At 42.7% G+C, this 21,057-nt stretch overlaps 1 protein-coding gene across 1 annotated transcript in view; it reads left to right on the top strand.

Annotated features, from left to right (window-relative positions):
* DRP2 (dystrophin related protein 2) overlaps window positions 1-21,057 on the top strand; it is a 353,198-nt gene that overhangs the window by 69,782 nt on the left and 262,359 nt on the right. The window contains exons 5-6 of the mRNA XM_044306534.1: window positions 9,899-10,161; window positions 10,242-10,388. Coding sequence (XP_044162469.1) covers window positions 9,899-10,161; window positions 10,242-10,388 — 410 coding nt within the window. The remainder of the gene's footprint in view (window positions 1-9,898; window positions 10,162-10,241; window positions 10,389-21,057) is intronic.

The following is a 21,057-nucleotide window of genomic DNA, read 5'->3' as shown; positions in this document are numbered from 1 at the left end:
GTTGTCATGTTGTAAGGCCCAGCCATGACCCATCCTCAATGCTCTGACTGCATATTGCTCAAAATCTCACAATAATTTTTTTAATTTTTAATCAGCGATAAATATGTTTTTTTATTTTTACTTTTTTTTCCACTTTTGTTTACTTTTTTTTTTTACCCAGACCCACTTGGTTCTTGAAGATCCAGTGGGTCTAATGTCTGTCTAATTCAGTACAGTACACTATATAGTGTACTGTACTGTATTTTCACTTTACAAAGTCTGAGCAGAAGTCTGATCAGCACCATGGACAGCCGAAAGCCTGTGAAGGTGCCCGGTTGCCATGGTAACCACCACTCGCTGCCACAACAGAGCAGTGGGTGATAGGGAGGGAGGGGGGCCCCCTCCCTCTGTGATCCTGTCAAGAATCGGGGGCTGAAAAGGCACAGCAGCCCCCGATGGGAGAGGGAGGGAGCTCCCTCCCTGTTACCTCCTTCCATACAGTGGTTCCTACAGACCGCAGAATGGTAGGGGTTAAACGGCTGACATCACAGCACAGATGTCAGCCGTTTCAAGCAGAGTGTCAGCAATGTGCTGACACTCTACTTGCTAACAGCTCGGCCATCCTGGAAATGAGAGGGGGCAGGCGGGATGATTGCGTGCCCGCCCCCTCAGCACCGCCCGCATTTCCCCCCTGCACAGCCCGCCGGCAGATAACAATGAGGGCTGCAGGGGGGTTAAAAAAAAATTTTGGTCATTTTGAAATTTCTGATTAGAAACTTCCGAAAGCGCTGCAAACCGCAGGTCTGAATTGACCTGCGGTTTGCTGCGATCGCCAATACGGGCGGGGGGCACAGGACCCACCTCTGCATTGTCCCAGGGTGCCTGCTGATTGATTTCAGCAGGCACCCAGTTCCAATCAGCGCCTACGGAAATACACAGGTGCAAGGTAAGTACAAGGACATCAGGGCGTACCTGTACACCCTGTGTCTTTAAGAGGTTAAAGGGGCAGCGGGGTACTATTAAGGCAGCGATGTATTGTGAGGTTACTGTTAGAGGAGCAGGGTACAGCGGAGGTCACTGTTAAAGGGGCAGTTAATGTGGAGGTCTCTCTTAAGGGGGCTGGAAATGGTGGGGGTCACAGTTAAGGGGACTGTAACCTATGATCAGTGTTAAGGGGCGGGTGTTGTAGAGGTCACTGTTAAGGCCTCTTTCACACGGGCGAGATTTCCGCGCAGGTGCAATGTGTGAGGTGAACGCATTGCACCCGCACTGAATCCCGACCTATTCATTTCTATGGGGCTGTGCACATGAGCGGTGATTTTGACGCATCACTTGTGTGTTGCGTGAAAATCGCAGCATGCTCTATTTTGTGCGTTTTTCACGCAATGCAGGCCCCATAGAAGTGAATGGGGCTGTGTGAAAATCGCAAGTATCCGCAAGCAAGTGCGAATGCGGTGCGATTTTCACGCATAGTTGCTAGGAGACTATCGGGATGGGGACCCGATCATTATTATTTTCCCTTATAACATGGTTATAAGGGAAAATAATAGCATTCTTAAAACAGGATGCTTAGTAAAATAGGGCTGGAGGGGTTAATAAAAAAAAAAATATTTAACTCACCTTAATCCACTTGTTCGCGCAGCCCGGCTTCTCATCTGCCTTCATCTGTGAGGAAAAGGACCTGTGGGAACGTCACTGCGCTCATCACATGGTCCATTACATGATACATGGTGATGAGCGCAGTGACGTCACCACAGGTCTTTTTCCTCACAGATGAAGGCAGAAGAGAAGCCGGGCTGCGCGAACAAGTGGATTAAGGTGAGTTAAATTATTTAGTATTTTTTTTAACCCCTCCATACCTATTTTACTAAGCATTCTGTTTTAAGAATGCTATTATTTTCCCTTATAACCATGTTATGAGGGAAAATAATTACATCTTTACAACCTTGAACTCAAACCTGAACTTCAGTGAAGAAGTTCGGGTCTGGGTACCACATTCAGTTTTTTATCACGCGCGTCCAATACGCATTGCACCCACGCGATAAAAATTGAACAACGGAACGCAATTGCAGTCAAAACTGACTGCAATTGCGTACCTACTCGCGCGGGTTTGCCGCAATGCACCCGGGACGCACCCTGAGCCAAAACGTGACGCCCGTGTGAAAGAGGCCTAAGGGTTTGGGTGCTTTGGAACTCACTGTTAAAGGTGCAGGCTTCTGTGAAGGTCTAAGTTCAGAAGGTAGGCTGTTGTTTAGATCCCATATTAAGGAGGCAGGACACTGTCGGGGGGTCATTGTTAAGGGGTGGGAGGGTGTGGAGGTCACTGTTAAGGGGCTAGGGTACTGTAGATGTCACTGTTATAGGGGATACTGTCAATATCTTTTAACAACACACAAACATTAACTCTTTCAGGACCAAGCTATTTTTCACCTTTTTGCTATTTTTAGCAAATCTGACATTTGTCACTTTATATGATAATAACTTTAAAACGCTTTTACTTATCCAAACCATTCTGAGATTGTTTTCTCATCACATATTGTACCTCATGACAGTGGTAAAATTTAGTCAAAACATTTCATTTTTATTTATAAAAAAAAAAAAAAATCCAAAAATTAGCAAATTTCCAAATTTTTATTTCTATACTTTTCTAATAGATATTAGAAAAGAGACCAAAGATGACCCAGTGGTGAGAGTGGGGGTAAGTGTCCACCCAACAAAACCATGGGCCACCTGTACAAATGACTCGGCACCAGCTCCCGAGTATAACAAGCAAACAAACAAAAACGAAGCTCACACAGTACCGTTGTAAAACATATATAATTTTTATTGTAACATGATTAAAATATATATAATAAGACTCACCTAATGATGACAGTGTGCTATACCAACCCCTACGGGGTAACGCCATCCTGGTTGGTATAGCACACTGTCATCAGTATAGCACACTGTCACGCGCCTTTTAGTCCTTTTGGCATTAGGTCAAGGTGACCTCTTATACTTTGAATTTTCTCTAGTCTATGCACTTTAGCATATGTATCTGGTTTTAATACCTTAGCCATGTGGTCAACGTCATTGAGACTCATCCTGTATATCCTTTATATGCATAACTTATTGTATATTTAAATACTCGGCAATTACATTACATTTACATACGCTTGTCACCTCCTTTGACACGTGTGCATTGCCAGGATGGCGTTTTTTCTGTCACTTTCCTTCATTTTTAATGGCTTATTATATATATTTTAATCATGTTACAATACATTTTTTATAATAGATGGTAATAACTCCAAAAATAGTTACTACTTTACATTACCCATATGTCTACTTCATGTTTGGATCATTTCTGTGAACGCCATTTTATTTTTTGGGGACGTTAGAAGTTTAGAAGCAAATCTTTAAATTTTTCTGAAAATTTCCAAACCCACTTTTTAAGGACCAGTTCAGGTCTGAAGTCACTTTGTGAGGCTTACATAATAGAAAACACCCAAAAATGACCCCATTTTAGAAACTAAATTAAAGGTATTCAAAACTGATTTTACAAACTTTGTTAATCCTTTAGGTGTTCCACAAGAATTAAGATGGAGATGAAATTTCAGATTTTAAATTTTAATAGTTTTTTTGCACTAACAAAGCAAGGGTTAACAGCCAAACAAAACTCAATATTTTATTGCCCTGATTCTGTAGTTTACAGAAACACCCCATATGTGGTCGTAAACTGCTGTACGGGCACACAGCATTGCGCAGAGGGAAAGGAACGCCATATGTTTTTGGATAGCAGATTTCACTGTGATAATTTTAAGCTGCCATGTCACATTTGAAAACCCCCTGATGCACCGCTAGAGTAAAAACTCCAATAAAATACCCTATTTTGGAAACTACAGGATAAGTTGGCAGTTTTGTTGGTACTATTTTAGGGTACATATGATCTTTGGTTGCTCTATATTACACTTTTTGTGAGGCAAGATAACAAAAAATAGCTGTTTTGGCACCATTTTTATTTTTTGTTATTTACAATGTTCATCTGACAGTTTAGATCATGTGGTATCTTTATAGAGCAAGTTGTTACGGATGCGACAATACCGAATATTGATTGTTTGTTTCAGTTTTACATAATAGAGCACTTTTGAAAAAAATATTAGTATCTCAATATTCTGAAACCCATATTTTTTTATATTTTCTTTGGGCGACTGTCTTATGTAGAGGCTAATTTTTTTCGGTATGAGATGACGGTTTGGTACTATTTTAGGGTGCGTATGACTTTTTGATCTCTTGCTATTACACTTTTTGTGATGTAAGGTGACAAAAAATATATTTTTTACACCTTTTTTTTATGGTGTTCATCCGATGGGTTAGGTCATGTGGTATTTTTATAGAGCAGGTTCTTATGGACGCGGCGATACCTAATATGTATTCTTTTTTTTAATGTATTAATGTTTTACACAATAACAGCATTTTTGAATTTAAAAAAAATCATGTTATAGTGTCTCCATAGTCTGAGAGCCATAGTTTTTTTTTTTCAGTTTTTGGGCAATTGTCTTAAGTAGAGTATCATTTGTGCGGGATGAGATGACGTTTGGTTGGCACTATTTTGGGGTGTATATGCCTTTTTGATTGCTTGTGGCTTTTTTGACATTGTTTTTTTTTTATTTTTTATTGTGTTCATCCGAGGGGTTAGGTCATGTGGTATTTTTATAGAACAGGTTGTTTTGGACGTGGCGATACCTAATATGTCAACTTTTTTTTTTTTTTTTTTTTTACATTTAACACATACTCTCCATAGTCTGACTTTTTTTTATTTTTTGGGCGATTGTCCTAGGTAGGGGCACATTTTTTTGCGGGATGATGTGACGGTTAGATTGGCACTATTTTGGGGGGCCTTTTTGATTGCTTGGTGTTGCACTTTTAGTGATGTAAGGTGACCCCCAAAAAAATTCTGTGATTAAATTCCTTACAAAGGAAGAAAAGGCGCCTAAAGAAATCCATGAAAGGATGATTGCTGTATATGGTGATGATGCACCTCCCTACTACTAAGTAAAGTTTTGGGCCAAGCAGTTTAAATGAGGTTGGGAACCTTCAAAGGAAATGTTCCGTAAAGTGGAGGCCATGATTTCGGAAAATCATCGGGTCAAAGTCAGTGTTATAGCTTATGAATTAGGCATTTCAGCAGTTTAGCCAATAGAATTTAGACATGCTTAGAGAAAATCCAGGAGACTTCTAATATCGTATTATTACTGGTGATGAAACATGGATCCACCACCATGATTCTGAGATTAAACAGGAGCCCATGCAATGGAAGCAAGGGGTCAACAACGCCAAAGAAATCTTGTGTGCAGCAGCAAAGAAATTGTGTGTGCTGCAGTCAGCTGGAACGATCATGGCAACAGTTTTTTGGGATACAGAAGGCATTTTATTACTAGAATTCATGCCACACAAGACAGCAATTACTGGTGACACCTATACTTTAACAATGAAGGCATTACATGAGGCAATCAAAGAGAAATGCAGTGGGAAGTTGTGTGCAAGTGTGTTGTTGCTTCACGACAATGCGCCAGCTCACAAGTCTCCCAAATCACAAGCTGCTATTAGGGAATGTGGCTTAATGGAGCTCAACCATCCACCCTACAGTCCAGACCTGGCTTCCAGTGATTACTTTCTCTTTCGGGAACCTGAAGAAATATCTGCATGGGCAGGATTTTGTGATGATAATACAGTCAAAGAGGCAGTAACAGGGTTTCTGCCGCAGCGAGAAGCCTCCTTGTATTCTGAGGGCATCTGATCACTGGAGGCAAAGTGGAATAAGTGTGTTGAAGACAAGTGGATTACATTGAAAAGTACTAAATTACATTTTCTCAGAAAAGGTTTTCATATTCAGGTAGATAACTTATTGAACACCCTTTGAATATTAAGGAAACCATTGATGTTTTCTTAGGTTGGGAAATGTCCAGATGGAACAAAAAATGTGGCATGTGATCTGTGACACACTTCTATCAGGATTGTGTGGGGGCAGTGCGTTTCTCTTTCTGTCCAGCAATTTAGAAAAGGAGCTACGTTACTTAATAATAGAGGGGTTAATGTTCATACATTACTTTTTTTTTTTTTTAAAACTCCTTTTTCCTACAGGGGGGCACTCTCATATGCTAATTTGTTCCAGGGGCTATGGGATAGGAGGATTTTTTTGACTGATCCTATCAGTACTGGAGTTACTCTATTGATGATATCCTACTGATCTGGCATGGGACAGAGGAGGAACTCCATGTATATATAACTATATATATAATCTCCATATAACTGATTTGAATTAGAATGACTGGTACATCAAACAACTATAGGATGGGTAAAACAATTATTGATTTTCCCTGACTTTTAGATACAGGTGGGTGTGAATCAGTGTTGTAACTAGAAATGACAAGGCCTCACAGATTATTTTTTTTAACAGGTCCCACCCCCCCCTCAGCAACTTCTTCCCAACCCCCTCCTCCAGTGCAACCCCCACTCCTTTGGCTCTCTCAGACGAGGCCCAGCAGACTTTCCGTCCGTTTCCTACAGATATATATTGTTTGTCAGGTCTGTGATGGACTGAACCGTCACTGGGGCTGCTGGAGTAGCCTGAGGGCTAGCCTCCTTCCTACGGACTATGGACCCAGAAATATGGAGACCCCCTCAGACCTCTTGGTGTTACAAGGAACTATTAACCCTGATTTATGTGTGGAGTTATAGGCCACATCTTTCCTATTGCCCATTAAAGGTGCAGGGTGTGAATCCCGCAACACAAAAAGGGTTAACTCTGCTACTGAGACTCCTAATGAATGTGTTAGTTTATTTGTCCCTTTGTTCTATTGTGTTAGTGATGGGATTAAGAGTAGCCGACTCCGGTGTAGAGGAGTAGATCACCCTATGATACACTCAGGAGATAATCCCATCACATGTGTCTCCTCTCTCCCTATTCTTTCATTAGGACACTGGGTGGGATGTCTGTTTGTACGCTGTTCATGTTTGATTGCGTTATGTTGTTAGACTTCTTGAACTGTATATATACTGAGTTGGTCTTCAATAAAGTCAGTTTTTTATTTACTCTTCAACATTGGTGTTGCCTGATGATTGGGGATTTTAGCATTCTGTCCTCATATATTGTCTCTGTCCAATTATTAGGCAAGTTTGGGCTGAGAGAACTGGAATTCGGGTTCCAGTGGAGGGAAATCTGTTTTCTGACAGAGGTACACAGTCTGGATACCAGGCGGTCCGTCACAATGTCTTTGTATGATGCTGTTGAGTTGACCCTGACAATAAAATCTATTAGTCCTTCTCCTGGGTGGACCCCAAAGTAGCCGCTTCCCCTATAGCTATGCCCCTGAGGTGCATGGCTTCCTGCAAACGGGCATCTTCTAGAAAAGTACAGCTGTGAATTGCCTGTTGCATGCTAGTTCTTCCCATCTCCTCATTTGGTACGAAACATCCCAGTTGGTCAATTCCTGCGAGCCCATTGAATTTGCTTTGATGAAATAAGCTGTTGAAATGGAGATTCCAGGAGAGGGGTTACAGCCATCGGTGCATTAAATGACCATTTGAACAAACTAAACATAGTGAGAGGAGAACTCTGCTACTGCAAATGTTTTGTAAGAATGATTACTGATTTTAATGGAAGTAGTGGAAAGGTATATGATGCATTGAAGATGTTTTTGCCCCTCTGCATTACAGCAGCCATAAATTGTCTTATATTTTAACTCGCGTGGCTGTCTGAGGCCTTGTTTTATGTGGGATTTTTTGGTGTTGTTCATGGTACATATAAATTATGATGTCATGTATACATTTTTTTGCTATGGATATAAAGAAAAAAGCGATTAGGCATTTTATATTTTTTATGCCATTCATGTTTCACACTAAATAACCTGATAAATAAATTCTTCAGGATATTATGATTTTGTGGATACCTAAAATGTGTATTTTTCCATTTTTATTTAATGTGCGCACGATAAAATGTATTTAACACCAAGTAATGGCAATATTTTTTAGGGTGAGGGGTCTGTGATTAAAAAAAATACATTAATATTTATTATTGCATTATAATATTTTTTTTTTCTAAAATACCATTATGGGAATGCTGTTTTATAACTTTATTTCACACAGGCTGCTGTTAAGACAACATGAGTACGCCCTAACATCAGTATTACTGCACAGACAGCTCTGGGGTCTTTCACAGGTCCTCAGGGCTGACTGTGCATCATTCCCCCAGATACGATCGGGTAACTGGGAAACCCAGTGGAGTCCCCTCTGATCATGTCACAGAATGGATCACAGCATGATGAAAGGGTTGTTAGATATATGACACAGCTTAGCTTTGGGATTGTTTTTATTGTTTATTTCATTCTTTTGTTTGTGTCCTATACTTTTTGGATCGGTGGTAAATAGTATTTGTACTATTATTTATTTATTTGTCTTTTGTCTAATATTGTGTTTGTGGCATCTTTTTAGTTTCATTTAGATTTTTTTTAGGTAATATCTGTGGTCCAAATTGAATCAGATTTTTCATATATACAAAATGAGCATAGTACATTTACCTTATATAATATCTTTGAGAATTATGAATTCAACAGTGTCACTAATTGAACTTGACTGATTGAGATGCTGCAGTGGCAGAAATTATGATGTTGAAGTGTTTAACTTTATTGATTCTTTGAGTATAGATAATTAAATTCATAATCATAAGTTTTTTTATTTTGTGTATTTATTGTTGGTATAAATTAGGTCAGTAAATTTTTTTTTCAGGGGATAATTTTTTATCTTAGTTGTTTTTTGTCTCACTTCACTTTTGCACTTTCACTTGCACTTTTTGCACATTTTATTTGTTGTGGACAATGCTATATTGATGCTTTTATTTATTTATCTGTGGTTATAATGAAATATTCATTGTCTATTTTATTATTATAGTTTTTCATGGTTATGGTTTAATGACAAGAAATCATAAGCCACTGGTGAACGACTAATCCAAGGGGACATCAAAGTTTGAGTAAACAGTCTTACCAGTGCAGAGAGGATAGCTGTTAACCCAATATTCAATGACCCATAAACCACAGCTGGTAATTCCTTAGTTGTCAAGGTACAGCTGTGTTATTGCCACCCAAAGTTTCCTTGTACTGTTGATTATAGTAGAGCTGGAGTGGAAAATACTCTCCCTAGTATGTCCTGTCAAGGCTTTTTTGCCCTAAGAGACCTACTAAGGGCTTGTTCATACGACCGCGTGCCTTCTGCAATTTGCGGAACAGAACAGATGGCCCTTTATAGAAATGCCTATTCTTGTCCGCAAAATGGACAAGAATAGGACATGACTTATCATTTTTGCGGAGCCACGCAACGGATGCGGACAACACATGGAGTGCTATCCGCATCTTTTGCGGCCCCCTTGAAGTTAATGGGTCCACACCCGAGCCTCAAAAAATGCGTCTCGGATGCGGAACCAAACCACGGTCGTGTGAATGAGCCCTAATACTGAGTAATCGCTCTGGGAAGGGCAGTCCAGTCTAGAATTTGTCCCTGTTTTCCAAGCCCTAGCTGTACCTCATCTGCGGAAATAGAAATTGATGCTCCAGTACAGGAATGAAAATAGTTCAAAATCCCTACATGTTTCATCTATTAGAAACAAAAGAAAAAAAAACCTGCCATGTGACAGCTGCATTTCCAGGACCTGACTGTGGCTCATTTGACCAGAACTCGCAGCATCATAATTGATTATAATGCTGTGAGTTTTTACCTGACTGTGAATCTTCTGTATTGTGCTCAAAATCAGCAACTTATGAAAAGGTTGAAGTGCAAATGTTCTCTCTTTCACATTTAGATCGCACAGGTCTCAGGAGAGCATTTTGTTCTTAGCAGCTTTTTCATCACAAAATCACTAAAGCTTCAATTTCTTTTAAAACTTCTCCAGATGCCTCTCCCAGAAGCCGATCTCTTAGTCGCTTACTTTGGAAACAAGCAAGTGTGGCTAGTGAACTGTGGGATAGGTTGACTGCTCGCAGTCTAGATCAGCATCGCCATCTGGAGAGAACATTAGAGCAGCTTCGGGATTTAGGAGTTTCCATGAAAGAAGCTACAGATGCACTGAGTCAAGCGGAGAGCGTGCAGACAACTTGGGAAGCAATTGGAGACTTGTTTATTGATTCCTTGCCCGAGCACATCCAGGCTACAAAGGTAAGTGTACTATTGATGTGCCATTACAGTATACGCAGTATTAGCAAATTGAATGGCATGACATCTTACTTATTGTTTAGCTTTTTAAGGAAGAGGTAACTCCTATAAAAGACACAATCAAGATGGCAAATGACCTTGCTCATCAGCTAGCCCTATGTGATGTACACCTCTCTATGGAAAACGCACGTGAGCTTGAGCAAATCAACAACCGTTGGAAACAGCTACAGGTATATGCAGTTTTTTTTTTAATCTGAGACCTAACTCCTAAGCAGTATTTAAAAAGAACAGCCCTTAAATTCTCTTAAATAGGAATTCGAAGTGGGCTTTGGTACTGACTGGTACCTTGGTACCAAAGCTGACTTTGTATTCCTATTTTAAAATGTTTTTAAATACGCAGATAGGAATGCCGAAGTCTTTCACTAAAGTCTTGCGCATCTTTGGCCGAGACAAATTTTGGCTACACGGAGCCCATACATTTTAATGCTGTACGGAAACAGCATTAACAACACATTTTTTATTTTATGAATCTATGATCTGAATCTCGATTCGCTCAAGTCTATTTATTACCTATCATTACTGCACTAAAACACAGCAGAAATATTACTATAAGGACATCAGCTCCAGTAGTGATCCAGGCTTTCACTGAGAGGCTATCTAAAATCACAGTAAATATAAAACCATGTTATGTATTGTGTAGTTGCAACACTTTAGTATATTCCTATTGGTGCTCAGTTTGTCTGAAGATCGGCATCCAAAACCCCAGCCTAGTGTATTTTTCTTGTAAATGTAAACAGGCGTCACATGCGGGGAAATGGGCCGCATGTCCATGCTTACTTACCAGCCCACGTACATACACAAACTTAAAGGTCACTTGCCTGTGCGGTCAATACTAACTGGGGTACAATAGATATGAATAGGTCTTATGTGACTGTAGGGATAGGATTAGGCTACGGATGTTATACATATAAATATGTACACATATAGGGGTGTATATACATACTACAGGCTAGTGCAATCATCATTTAAAAAATTAAAGTGTTAATAGCTTATTTTGTTAATTTTTATCAATTAACAAAATGGTAATTAAATGAACAAAATAAAATTCAAAATAAAATCAATATTTGGTGTGACCCCCCCCCCCCCCTTTGCTTGAAAACAGCATACATTCTTCTAGGTGTACTTGCACACAGTTTTTGAAGGAACTCGGCAGGGAGGTTGTTCCAAACATCTTAGAGAACCAACCACAGATTTGTGGATATAGGCTTGCTCCTTCAAATTCTTCATATAATCCCAGACAGACTGGGAGTCACTTCCAGGACTCCTTGTTCTTTATGCTGAAGATAGTTCTTAAAGGGGCAGTCCGGGCTTTTTAATATGGATGACCTATCCTCAGAATAGGCCATCAATATCAGATCGGCTCGGGGCCGACACCCACGCCGATCAGCTGTATGAGAAGACGGCGTGCGCAGTGTGCATGTGCCTTCTCCCTTCACTCTTCCTGTCCGCTGTATGTCTATGGGACCGCATACTGCACAATGAATGCTCCGTCTCCTCAAACTGCTCATCGGCAGGGTTGCCAGGTGTCAGACCCCCGCAGATCTGATATTGATGACCTATCCTAAGGCAAGGTCATCACTATTATAGGAGTTGTCCTGCTGCAGAATAAATTTGGAGTCAGTCAGTATCTCCCTATGTTTGTCAGCATTGAGGGCAGCATTAATTCTGAACAGTTCCCCAACTCCATTTGCTGAAGTGCCGCCCCAAGCTTGCATGGAACCTCTATCATGCTTAACTGTTTCATGCAGACACTCATTATTGTACTGCTCTTCAGCTCTTCAGCAAACAAACTGCCTTCTGTTACAGCCGAAATCTATCCAACAGTTAAGCTTGGCTGAAACTGGGTCATGCTATTACTCTACTACACTTACAAGTAAATTATTTGCTATGTAGAAATATCACCTCAAAAACAGTGATTTATTAGGTTATTATTATTATTATTATTATTATTAACGCGCCATTCATTCCATAGCGCTGTACATGAATTCACTTCAAAGTACTAACAAACACATACAAGGCCGTCCATAACCATTCCCCTCCCTACATCTCTGAGCTACTTTCCAGATACATCCCCACACGCACTCTCCGATCCTCACAAGACCTCCTTCTCTCCTCTCCTCTTATTGCCTCTTCCCACAATCGCCTCCAAGATTTCTCCCGTGCATCCCCCACACTCTGGAACTCGCTACCCCAACATATCAGACTCTCACGTACAGTGGAATACTTCAAAAGAAACCTGAAAACCCACCTCTACAACCAGTGACCCTGCTGCCTCTATACCGCCATGACCAGCTTCACCCGCACCTACTGTGTCCTTCTCCCATACCATGTAGATTGTAGCCCTCACGGGCAGGGCCCTCTCTCCTTCTGTACCAGTCTGTAACTAGTCTTGTTTATGATTAGTGCAATTGTCTGTATTATGTATGTATGCCTCTTATCATATGTACAGCGCTATGGAATTAATGGCGCTTTAATAATAATTAATAATAATAATAATAATAGCTGGTGGTGATCACAGCAGAAATAACACTGTTCTGTTTGCGCTCGTTGTTACTCTGCAAATGGGGTCGCAAATGGTGGATTTTTTCCCCAACTTCTGAAAAACAGAACTTAAACTATATCCCAGTCCGAGAAATCTTCTGCCTGTATGAATTTTCCTTGAAGGGGTTGTCTCGTTTGAGCAAATGGCATTTTTTTTATGTAGTGAAAGTTAATACAAGGCACTTCCTAATGTATTGTGATTGTCCATATTGTTTCCTTTGCTGGCTGGATTAATTTTTCCATCACATTATACACTGCTCGCATCCAGGGGTTATGATAACCGCTGCAGCGCAGATACAAGGTGACCGGTAAGGGAGCTGTTGCGCATGCGTGCCTATGCACACTCACATGGTCCCGGTCACCAGAGAGGTCGGCGCTAGAGATGAGCGAAGCGACTTTATTAGCTACATCCAAAGTTGCTTCCCTAAAAAATGTGTTATAATACTGTACGGAGATTCGTCTCTGTACAGTATTAGAATGTATGGGCTCCAATGTATGTTTTTCACAAAGTCGTGCGAGACTTTGTTGAATAACTTTGGTAATTGATTATTACAGTGAAAAACCTTGGTAGCAAACGCTGCTTCGGTTCCAAGGTACTACTTGGTATCGAAGCCGAATTCGGTTCCAAGTTTTGAAGTGGTTTTTCTCTGTAATAATCAATTACTGAAGTTATTTAACAAAGTCTCGCGTGACTTCATGAATAACTTACTTCGGCTTATCGGAGCCCATACATTCTAATACTGTATGGAGACGAATCTCCATACAGTAGTATAATGATTTTTTTTTTAGCGAAGCGACTTCGGATGTAGCATCCGAACTCGCTTCACTCATCTTTATCCGGCACCTATAGTATACAAGCATGACCACTGCTGGATTGCAGGGTGGTCGCCATAACCCCTAACCTGGATACAAGCAGTGTATAATGTGATGGAAAAAGTAATCCAGCCAGCAAAGGAAGCAATATGGACAATCGCAATACAGTGATTTAGTAAGCGCCTTGTATTAACTTCCTCTACATGATAAATGCCACTTGCTGAAATTAGACAAAAGGGATGCAAATGTGCTCTTAACAAGCTCTGCCTCTAATGCCACCAGATGTAAGGCAGCTATCCTATAAGTCAATGTTTGACCCTTTAAACAGGCCTTGAGACATGACTCGGATATTAAATAAGTCAGCGACTCATCAGCAGACAGCTGCCCCTCATCAGTGCAGAGCAGAGAGTACTGGCTTAACTGGGTGAGAGGCCTAAGGGCTCATGCATATGGCCATTGTTTGACCGTTCCGTGCATTGCTATCCCCAATGCACGGGCAACATCAGTGTAGATTCCGCAAACGGATCCAGACCCCTCAGGTTAGAGATGTTGGACTGCTACTTTTTGAACACTACTGGAGTTGGACATGTGGCTTGTAAGCCAATGCTGTGCAAACATCTGATGTTTTGTGTAGACGCTGTTTGCCACCCTAGGCTTGGGATGTGGTGTCCAATTGAACTTGTGGCAGAGAATGGATCACTACATGCCATTCTTCTAATCAGACAATCTGTCCATGCAGAGGTTCTCCTCTGTGCACCTATCACTGTAATTCCAGTTCGTTGTTGTTCTCCCAACCACCAGAACATGCAACGTTAACAGTACTGACATTGCGGCCTCCGTGCATAGCAGTCTGCTGAAGTGATAAACCAAGTTCAAGGAATCTGCCTCGGTTTGTGAAAAGTGGGCATAACTGGCACATCGACGAACAGGTGGTATCGCATCCCACACAACTTGATCAAATTTTTATGGTTTATTGTAACAAAAAAAAATAGGATTTATGTTGCTCCCACATGCCACAGATTGGAGCTAGGTGCTTGAAAATGTGATCATTTGCAGATCTTAGCAACAGCTACTAATTAAATGTGTGCAAACTTATGGTTTGTCCTTCTTGGTGTTTTAATTTTAATGTTGAGTAATGCATGTATATGTACAGTATATATATATATATATATATATATATATATATATACCGTATTTTTCGCCCTATAAGACGCACCGGCCCATAAGACGCACCTAGGTTTTTGGGGAGGAAAATAAGAAAAAAAATATTTTTAACCAAAAGGTGTGCTGTGTGTTTGGTGGGTTTGGAACTAATGGTGGTCTGTGGATGGCACTATTACTGGGGATCTGTGGATGACTGACACTGTTATGGGGGGGGATCTGTGGATGACGGACACTGTTATGGGGGATCTGTGGATGACGGACACTGTTATGGGGGATCTGTGGATGACGGACACTGTTATGGGGGGATCTGTGGATGACGGACACTGTTATGGGGGGATCTGTGGATGACAGACACTGTTATGGGGGGTTCTGTGGATAACTGACACTGTTATGGGGGGGGATCTGTGGCTTGCACTGTTACAGGGGGGGTCTGTGGCTGACACTGTTACAGGGGGGATCTGTGGATGGCACTGTTACAGGGGGGATCCGTGGATGGCACTGTTATGGGCTGGGGGGGGTCTGTGGGTGGCACTGTTATATATGTGCCATCCACAGACCCCCCAGCCCATAACAGTGCCATTCACAGATCCCCCCCCCCCCTGTAACAGTGCCATCCACAGATCGCAATCCAAACCGCCCCCCACCCCCTCCCGCCCGCCGCCGCACAAAATATAAGTTGTCATATTGAATTAATAGTTATTAAACATGCCCCCCAACTCCTATTACTACCTTTCATCCTAATCGCTGCTGTAGAAATCAGGCAGGCAGGACGGCCGGCCGGCGCGTCTCACTGACGTCACTTGCCTGCGCCGCCTACTTCATTCATAAAGTAGACGGCCAGGCACGTGACACGAGTTACGCTGCCGCCCGCCCGCCTGGCCTGAATTCTACAGCAGCGATTAGGAGGTAAGGTAGTAATAGCAGTCGGGGGGCATGTTTAATAACTATTACTTCAATATGAGATCTTATATTACTATACTGGAGCGGCGGGGCGGTGCTATACTACACTGACTGCACCGCCCCGCCGCTATTGCCGGCCCCCAGCTCCTCCCAGTCCCTCCCCGAGTCCTCGCTCTGCTCATACATCGCAGCTTGCGATGTAAAAGTGGCAGCATTCGCCCCATAAGACGCAGGGGCATTTCTCCCCCATTTTGGGGGAAGAAAAAGTGCGTCTTATGGGGCGAAAAATACGGTATATATATACTTATATATAGTGAGGATTTGCTCTGGTAGGCAGGGTAAGCGGATGCAGTACAGAGGCAAGACAAGTTTGTAAATCAAAATGTCAGTGTTTATTCACAAAAAGGCAAAAGAAAAACAACTCATTACAGTCTTTGTGTTAATTCACACGATGAAAAAGTCCATAGAGCAGACACATCACCTTGATAGCCGTTTTATCCCCACAAGTCCACAGCAGGCTTTAGAGGGCCTGTTTCCCAGTGTGCAGCCCTCATGCGGCTCCCAATCTTCCAGCACAGCATAATGCTAGAGATCCCAAAACTGAGACCCAGGTGCTGCCAAAACGTGGAGCGGCACTTAAACTCCGGTCCATTATGATCTCACCTGGCTGGAAATCAGCCCAACCGCCCATGTTGGGAGGAAAATACCTGCCTTCCAAAACAAAACCCCTTGCTATGTCACATACCCCCCTTTTTTCCAACCCTGAGGGGGTGAACACACGCCAGACAGTGTACCCGGGACAGGGCATCTGCATTTCCCTGTAACCTGCCTGCCCTGTGTTCTACTGTAAACTTAAAGTTTTGCAAGGACAAGAACCATCTGGTGAACCGAGCATTCCTCTCTTTGGCCTGGCTCATCCACTTGAGAGGGGAGTGATCGGTCACCAGACGGAACTTTCTCCCCAACAGATAATAGTGGAGAAACTTGATGGCCAGGCACTCTCTCTCCACTATACTGTACCGGGTCTCGGCTGGGGTGAGTTTACGGCTGAGGAAGACAACTGAATGCTCTTCCCAGTTAACTTCCGGAGACAGTACAGCACAGAGTCATCGGTCTGTACTATAAACTCCCTTTTGAAGTCGGGCGTCACCAAAACCTGGGATCGCCGCACGGACTGCTTTCCGGACATCATGGACACTCTGGGATGCTCCTGCCGTCTGTAAAGCCATCACCTGTTGCAACAGCAGCTGGTTTGTTTTGTTGCTGGTGTTGGCTAGCCTCCACGAGAGCTTTCATTAAAGCCTCCATTTTGTCACGTGACACAGGTTTAAATTTAGCTGGTTTAATCCAGGACATCCAGCCGTACCCAAAAACAAAAATATTTTGGGGTTTACTCTCCTAGCTACTAATTGTGAGGATTTGCTCTGGTGGTAGTCAGGGTAAGCGGACGCAGTACAGAGGCAAGACAAGTTCGTAAATCAAAATGTCAGTGTTTATTCACAAAAAGGCAAAAGAAAAACAACTCATTACAGTCTTCGTGTTAATTCACACAATGAAAAAGTCCAAAGAACAGACACATCACCTTGATAGCCGTTTTATCCCTGGCAGTCGACAGCAGGCTTTAGGGGGCCTGTTTCCCAGTGTGCAGCCCTCATGCGGCTCTCAATCTTCCAGCACAGAACAATGCTTCAGATCCCAAAACTGAGACCCAGGTGCTGCCAAAACCCGGAACGGCACTTAAACTCTGGTTCGGTATTTGATGTCACCTGGCTGGAAATCAGCCCAACCGCTCATGTTGGGAGGATAATAACTGCCTTCCAAAACAAAACCCCCTGCTATGTCACAATATATATATATATATATATATATATATATATATATATATATATGAAAAATGGCAGCACAGACACAAAAGCAATAGCAAATGGGTGCAAAGCCCAATGAGAGTTGCCCACAAAATAAAAATCAAAAAGAGGGCAGCACTCCAATATAAAAAAGAAAAAACTTTTATTCACCCAAGTGGTACAGCGATGTACCACTTGGGTGAATAGAAGTTTTTTTTTTTTTTATCTTGACCTACACATTGGCCACCTCTTTAACATGGAACTCCACAGTGGCCACCCAGTGCCCACCCCTTTAACAGTGACCGCATCTTTAACAGTGACCTACACAGTGCCTGCCCCTTTAACAATGACCTCCACAGTGCCCTACCCTTTAACAGTGACCTCCAATGTGCCCACCCCTTTAACAGTTACCGACCCTTTTAACATTGACCGCCCCTTTAACAGTGACCTTCATAGTGGCCGCCCCCTTAACAGTGACCTTCACAGTGTCCGGCCCTTTAACAGTGACCTTCACATTGCCTGCCCCTTTAACATTGACTACCCCTTTAACAGTGACCTTCATAGTGTCCGCCCCTTTAACAGTGACCTCCACAGTACCCACCCCTTTAACAGTGACTTCCACAGTGCCCGCCCCTTTAACAGTGAACTCCACAGTGCCTGCCCCTTTAACATTGACCACCCCTTTAACAGTGATCTCCACAGTACCTGCCCCTTTAACAGTGACCTTCACAGTAACCACCCCTTTAACAGTGACCTACCCAATGCCTGCCCCTTTAACAGTGATCTCCACATTGCTCGTCCCATTAATAGTGACCGCTTCTTTAACAGTGACCTCCGCAGTGCTCGTCCCTTTAGCAGTGACATTTACAGTGTCCACCCCTTTAACAGTGACCTCCACAGTGCCCGCCCCTTTAACATTGACCACCCCTTTAACAGTGACCTACACAGTGCCCGCCCCTTTAACAGTGACTTCCACAATACCCGCCGCTTTAACAGTGACCTCCACAGTAGCCGCCACTTTTAACAGTGATTTCCACAGTTCCCACCCCTTTAACAGTGGCCTCCGCAGTGCCTGGCCCTTTAACAGTGACCTCCGCAGTGCTCGTCCCTTTAGCAGTGACATTTACAGTGTCCACCCCTTTAACAGTGACCTCCACAGTGCCCGCCCCTTTAACATTGACCACCCCTTTAACAGTGACCTACACAGTGCCCGCCCCTTTAACAGTGACTTCACCAATACCCGCCGCTTTAACAGTGACCTCCACAGTAGCCGCCACTTTTAACAGTGATTTCCACAGTTCCCACCCCTTTAACAGTGGCCTCCGCAGTGCCTGGCCCTTTAACAGTGACCTCCACAGTGCCCGCCCCTTTAACATTGACCACCCCTTTAACAGTGACCTCCACAGTACCTGCCCCTTTAACAGCGACCTTCATAGTGGCCGGACCTTTAACAGTGACCTTCTCAGTGCCCACCCCTTTAACAGTGACTTACACAGTGCCTGCCCCTTTAACAGAGACCTCCACAGTGCCTGCCCCTTTAAAAGTAACTTTCACAGTGACTGCCCCTTTAACAGTGACTTTCACAGTGATCGCCCCTTGAACAGTGACCGCCCCTTTAACAGTGACTTTTACAGTGACCGCCCCTTTAACAGTGACTTTCACAGTGACCGCCGCTTTAACAGGGACCTTCATAGCGCCCGCCCTTTTAATAACAGTGACCTCCACAGTGCCCGCGCATTTAAAAACAGTGACCTTCACAGTGACCGCCCCTTCAAGCAGTAAAGAAAAATGGCTGGGTTGTTATGGAAACCTAAAGTAAAACTGTGTTTATGGCAGTTGGGATTTGAAGAGAAAGACTTGCAGGTTTGTATTGGCTAATGTGGGTAATTTTTGGGGAATATCTCAGGAACGGTACGTCCTAGAGAGCTGAGACTAGGTCTAAAACCTTCCCGGACACCTTATGTACCCGTGTGCCAAATTTGGTGAAGATCGGTCCAGTCGTTTGGTCGTGCATAAAGAATGTCCAGACAGACAGACAGACGGACAGAAATTCATTTTTATATACAGTACAGACCAAAAGTTTGGACACACCTTCTCATTCAAAGAGTTTTCTTTATTTTCATGACTATGAAAATTGTAGATTCACACTGAAGGCATCAAAACTATGAATTAACACATGTGGAATTATATACATAACAAAAAAGTGTGAAACAACTAAATATATGTCATATTCTAGGTTCTTTAAAGTAGCCACCTTTTGCTTTGATTACTGCTTTGCACACTCTTGGCATTCTCTTGATGAGCTTCAAGAGATAGTCACCTGAAATGGTCTTCCAACAGTCTTAAAGGAGTTCCCAGAGATGCTTAGCACTTGTTGGCCCTTTTGCCTTCACTCTGCGGTCCAGCTCACCCCAAACCATCTCGATTGGGTTCAGGTCCGGTGACTGTGGAGGTCAGGTCATCTGGCGCAGCACCCCATCACTCTCCTTCATGGTCAAATAGCCCTTACACAGCCTGGAGGTGTGTTTGGGGTCATTGTCCTGTTGAAAAATAAATGATGGTCCAACTAAACGCAAACCGGATGGAATAGCATGCTGCTGCAAGATGCCTTCAATTTTGAATAAATCCCCAACAGTGTCACCAGCAAAGCACCCCCACACCATCACACCTCCTCCTCCATGCTTCACGGTGGGAACCAGGCATGTAGAGTCCATCCGTTTACCTTTTCTGCGTTGCACAAAGACACGGTGGTTGGAACCAAAGATCTCAAATTTTGACTCATCAGACCAAAGCACAGATTTCCACTGGTCTAATGTCCATTCCTTGTGTTATTTAGCCCAAACAAGTCTCTTCTGCTTGTTGCCTGTCCTTAGCAGTGGTTTCCTAGCAGATATTCTACCATGAAGGCCTGAGTCACACAGTCTCCTCTTAACAGTTGTTCTAGAGATGTGTCTGCTGCTAGAACTCTGTGTGGCATTGACCTGGTCTCTAATCTGAGCTGCTGTTAACCTGCGATTTCTGAGGCTGGTGACTCGGATAAACTTATCCTCCGCAGCAGAGGTGACTCTTGGTCTTTCTTTCCTGGGGCGGTGCGCATGTGAGCCAGTTTCTTTGTAGCGCTTGATGGTTTTTGTGACTGCACTTGGGGACACTTTCAAAGTTTTCCCAATTTTTCGGACTGACTGACCTTCATTTCTTAAAGTAATGATGGCCACTCGTTTTTCTTTACTTAGCTGCTTTTTTCTTGCCATAATACAAATTCTAACAGTCTATTCAGTAGGACTATCAGCTGTGTATCCAGCTGACTTCTCCACAACGCAACTGAAGGTCCCAACCCCATTTATAAGGCAAGAAATCCCACTTATTAAACCTGACAGGGCACACCTGTGAAGTGAAAACCATTTCAGGTGACTACCTCTTGAAGCTCATCAAGAGAATGCCAAGAGTGCGCAAAGCAGTAATCAAAGCAAAAGGTGGCTACTTTGAAGAACCTACAATATGACATATTTTCTGTTGTTTCACACTTTTTTGTTATGTATATAATTCCATATGTGTTAATTCATAGTTTTGATGCCTT

Source organism: Bufo gargarizans, chromosome 9 (assembly GCF_014858855.1).
Source record: "Bufo gargarizans isolate SCDJY-AF-19 chromosome 9, ASM1485885v1, whole genome shotgun sequence".
NCBI classification, from domain to species: Eukaryota; Metazoa; Chordata; class Amphibia; order Anura; family Bufonidae; genus Bufo; species Bufo gargarizans.
Note: the sequence above shows the minus strand (reverse complement) of the source record. Positions and strands in the feature narration are given on the sequence as shown.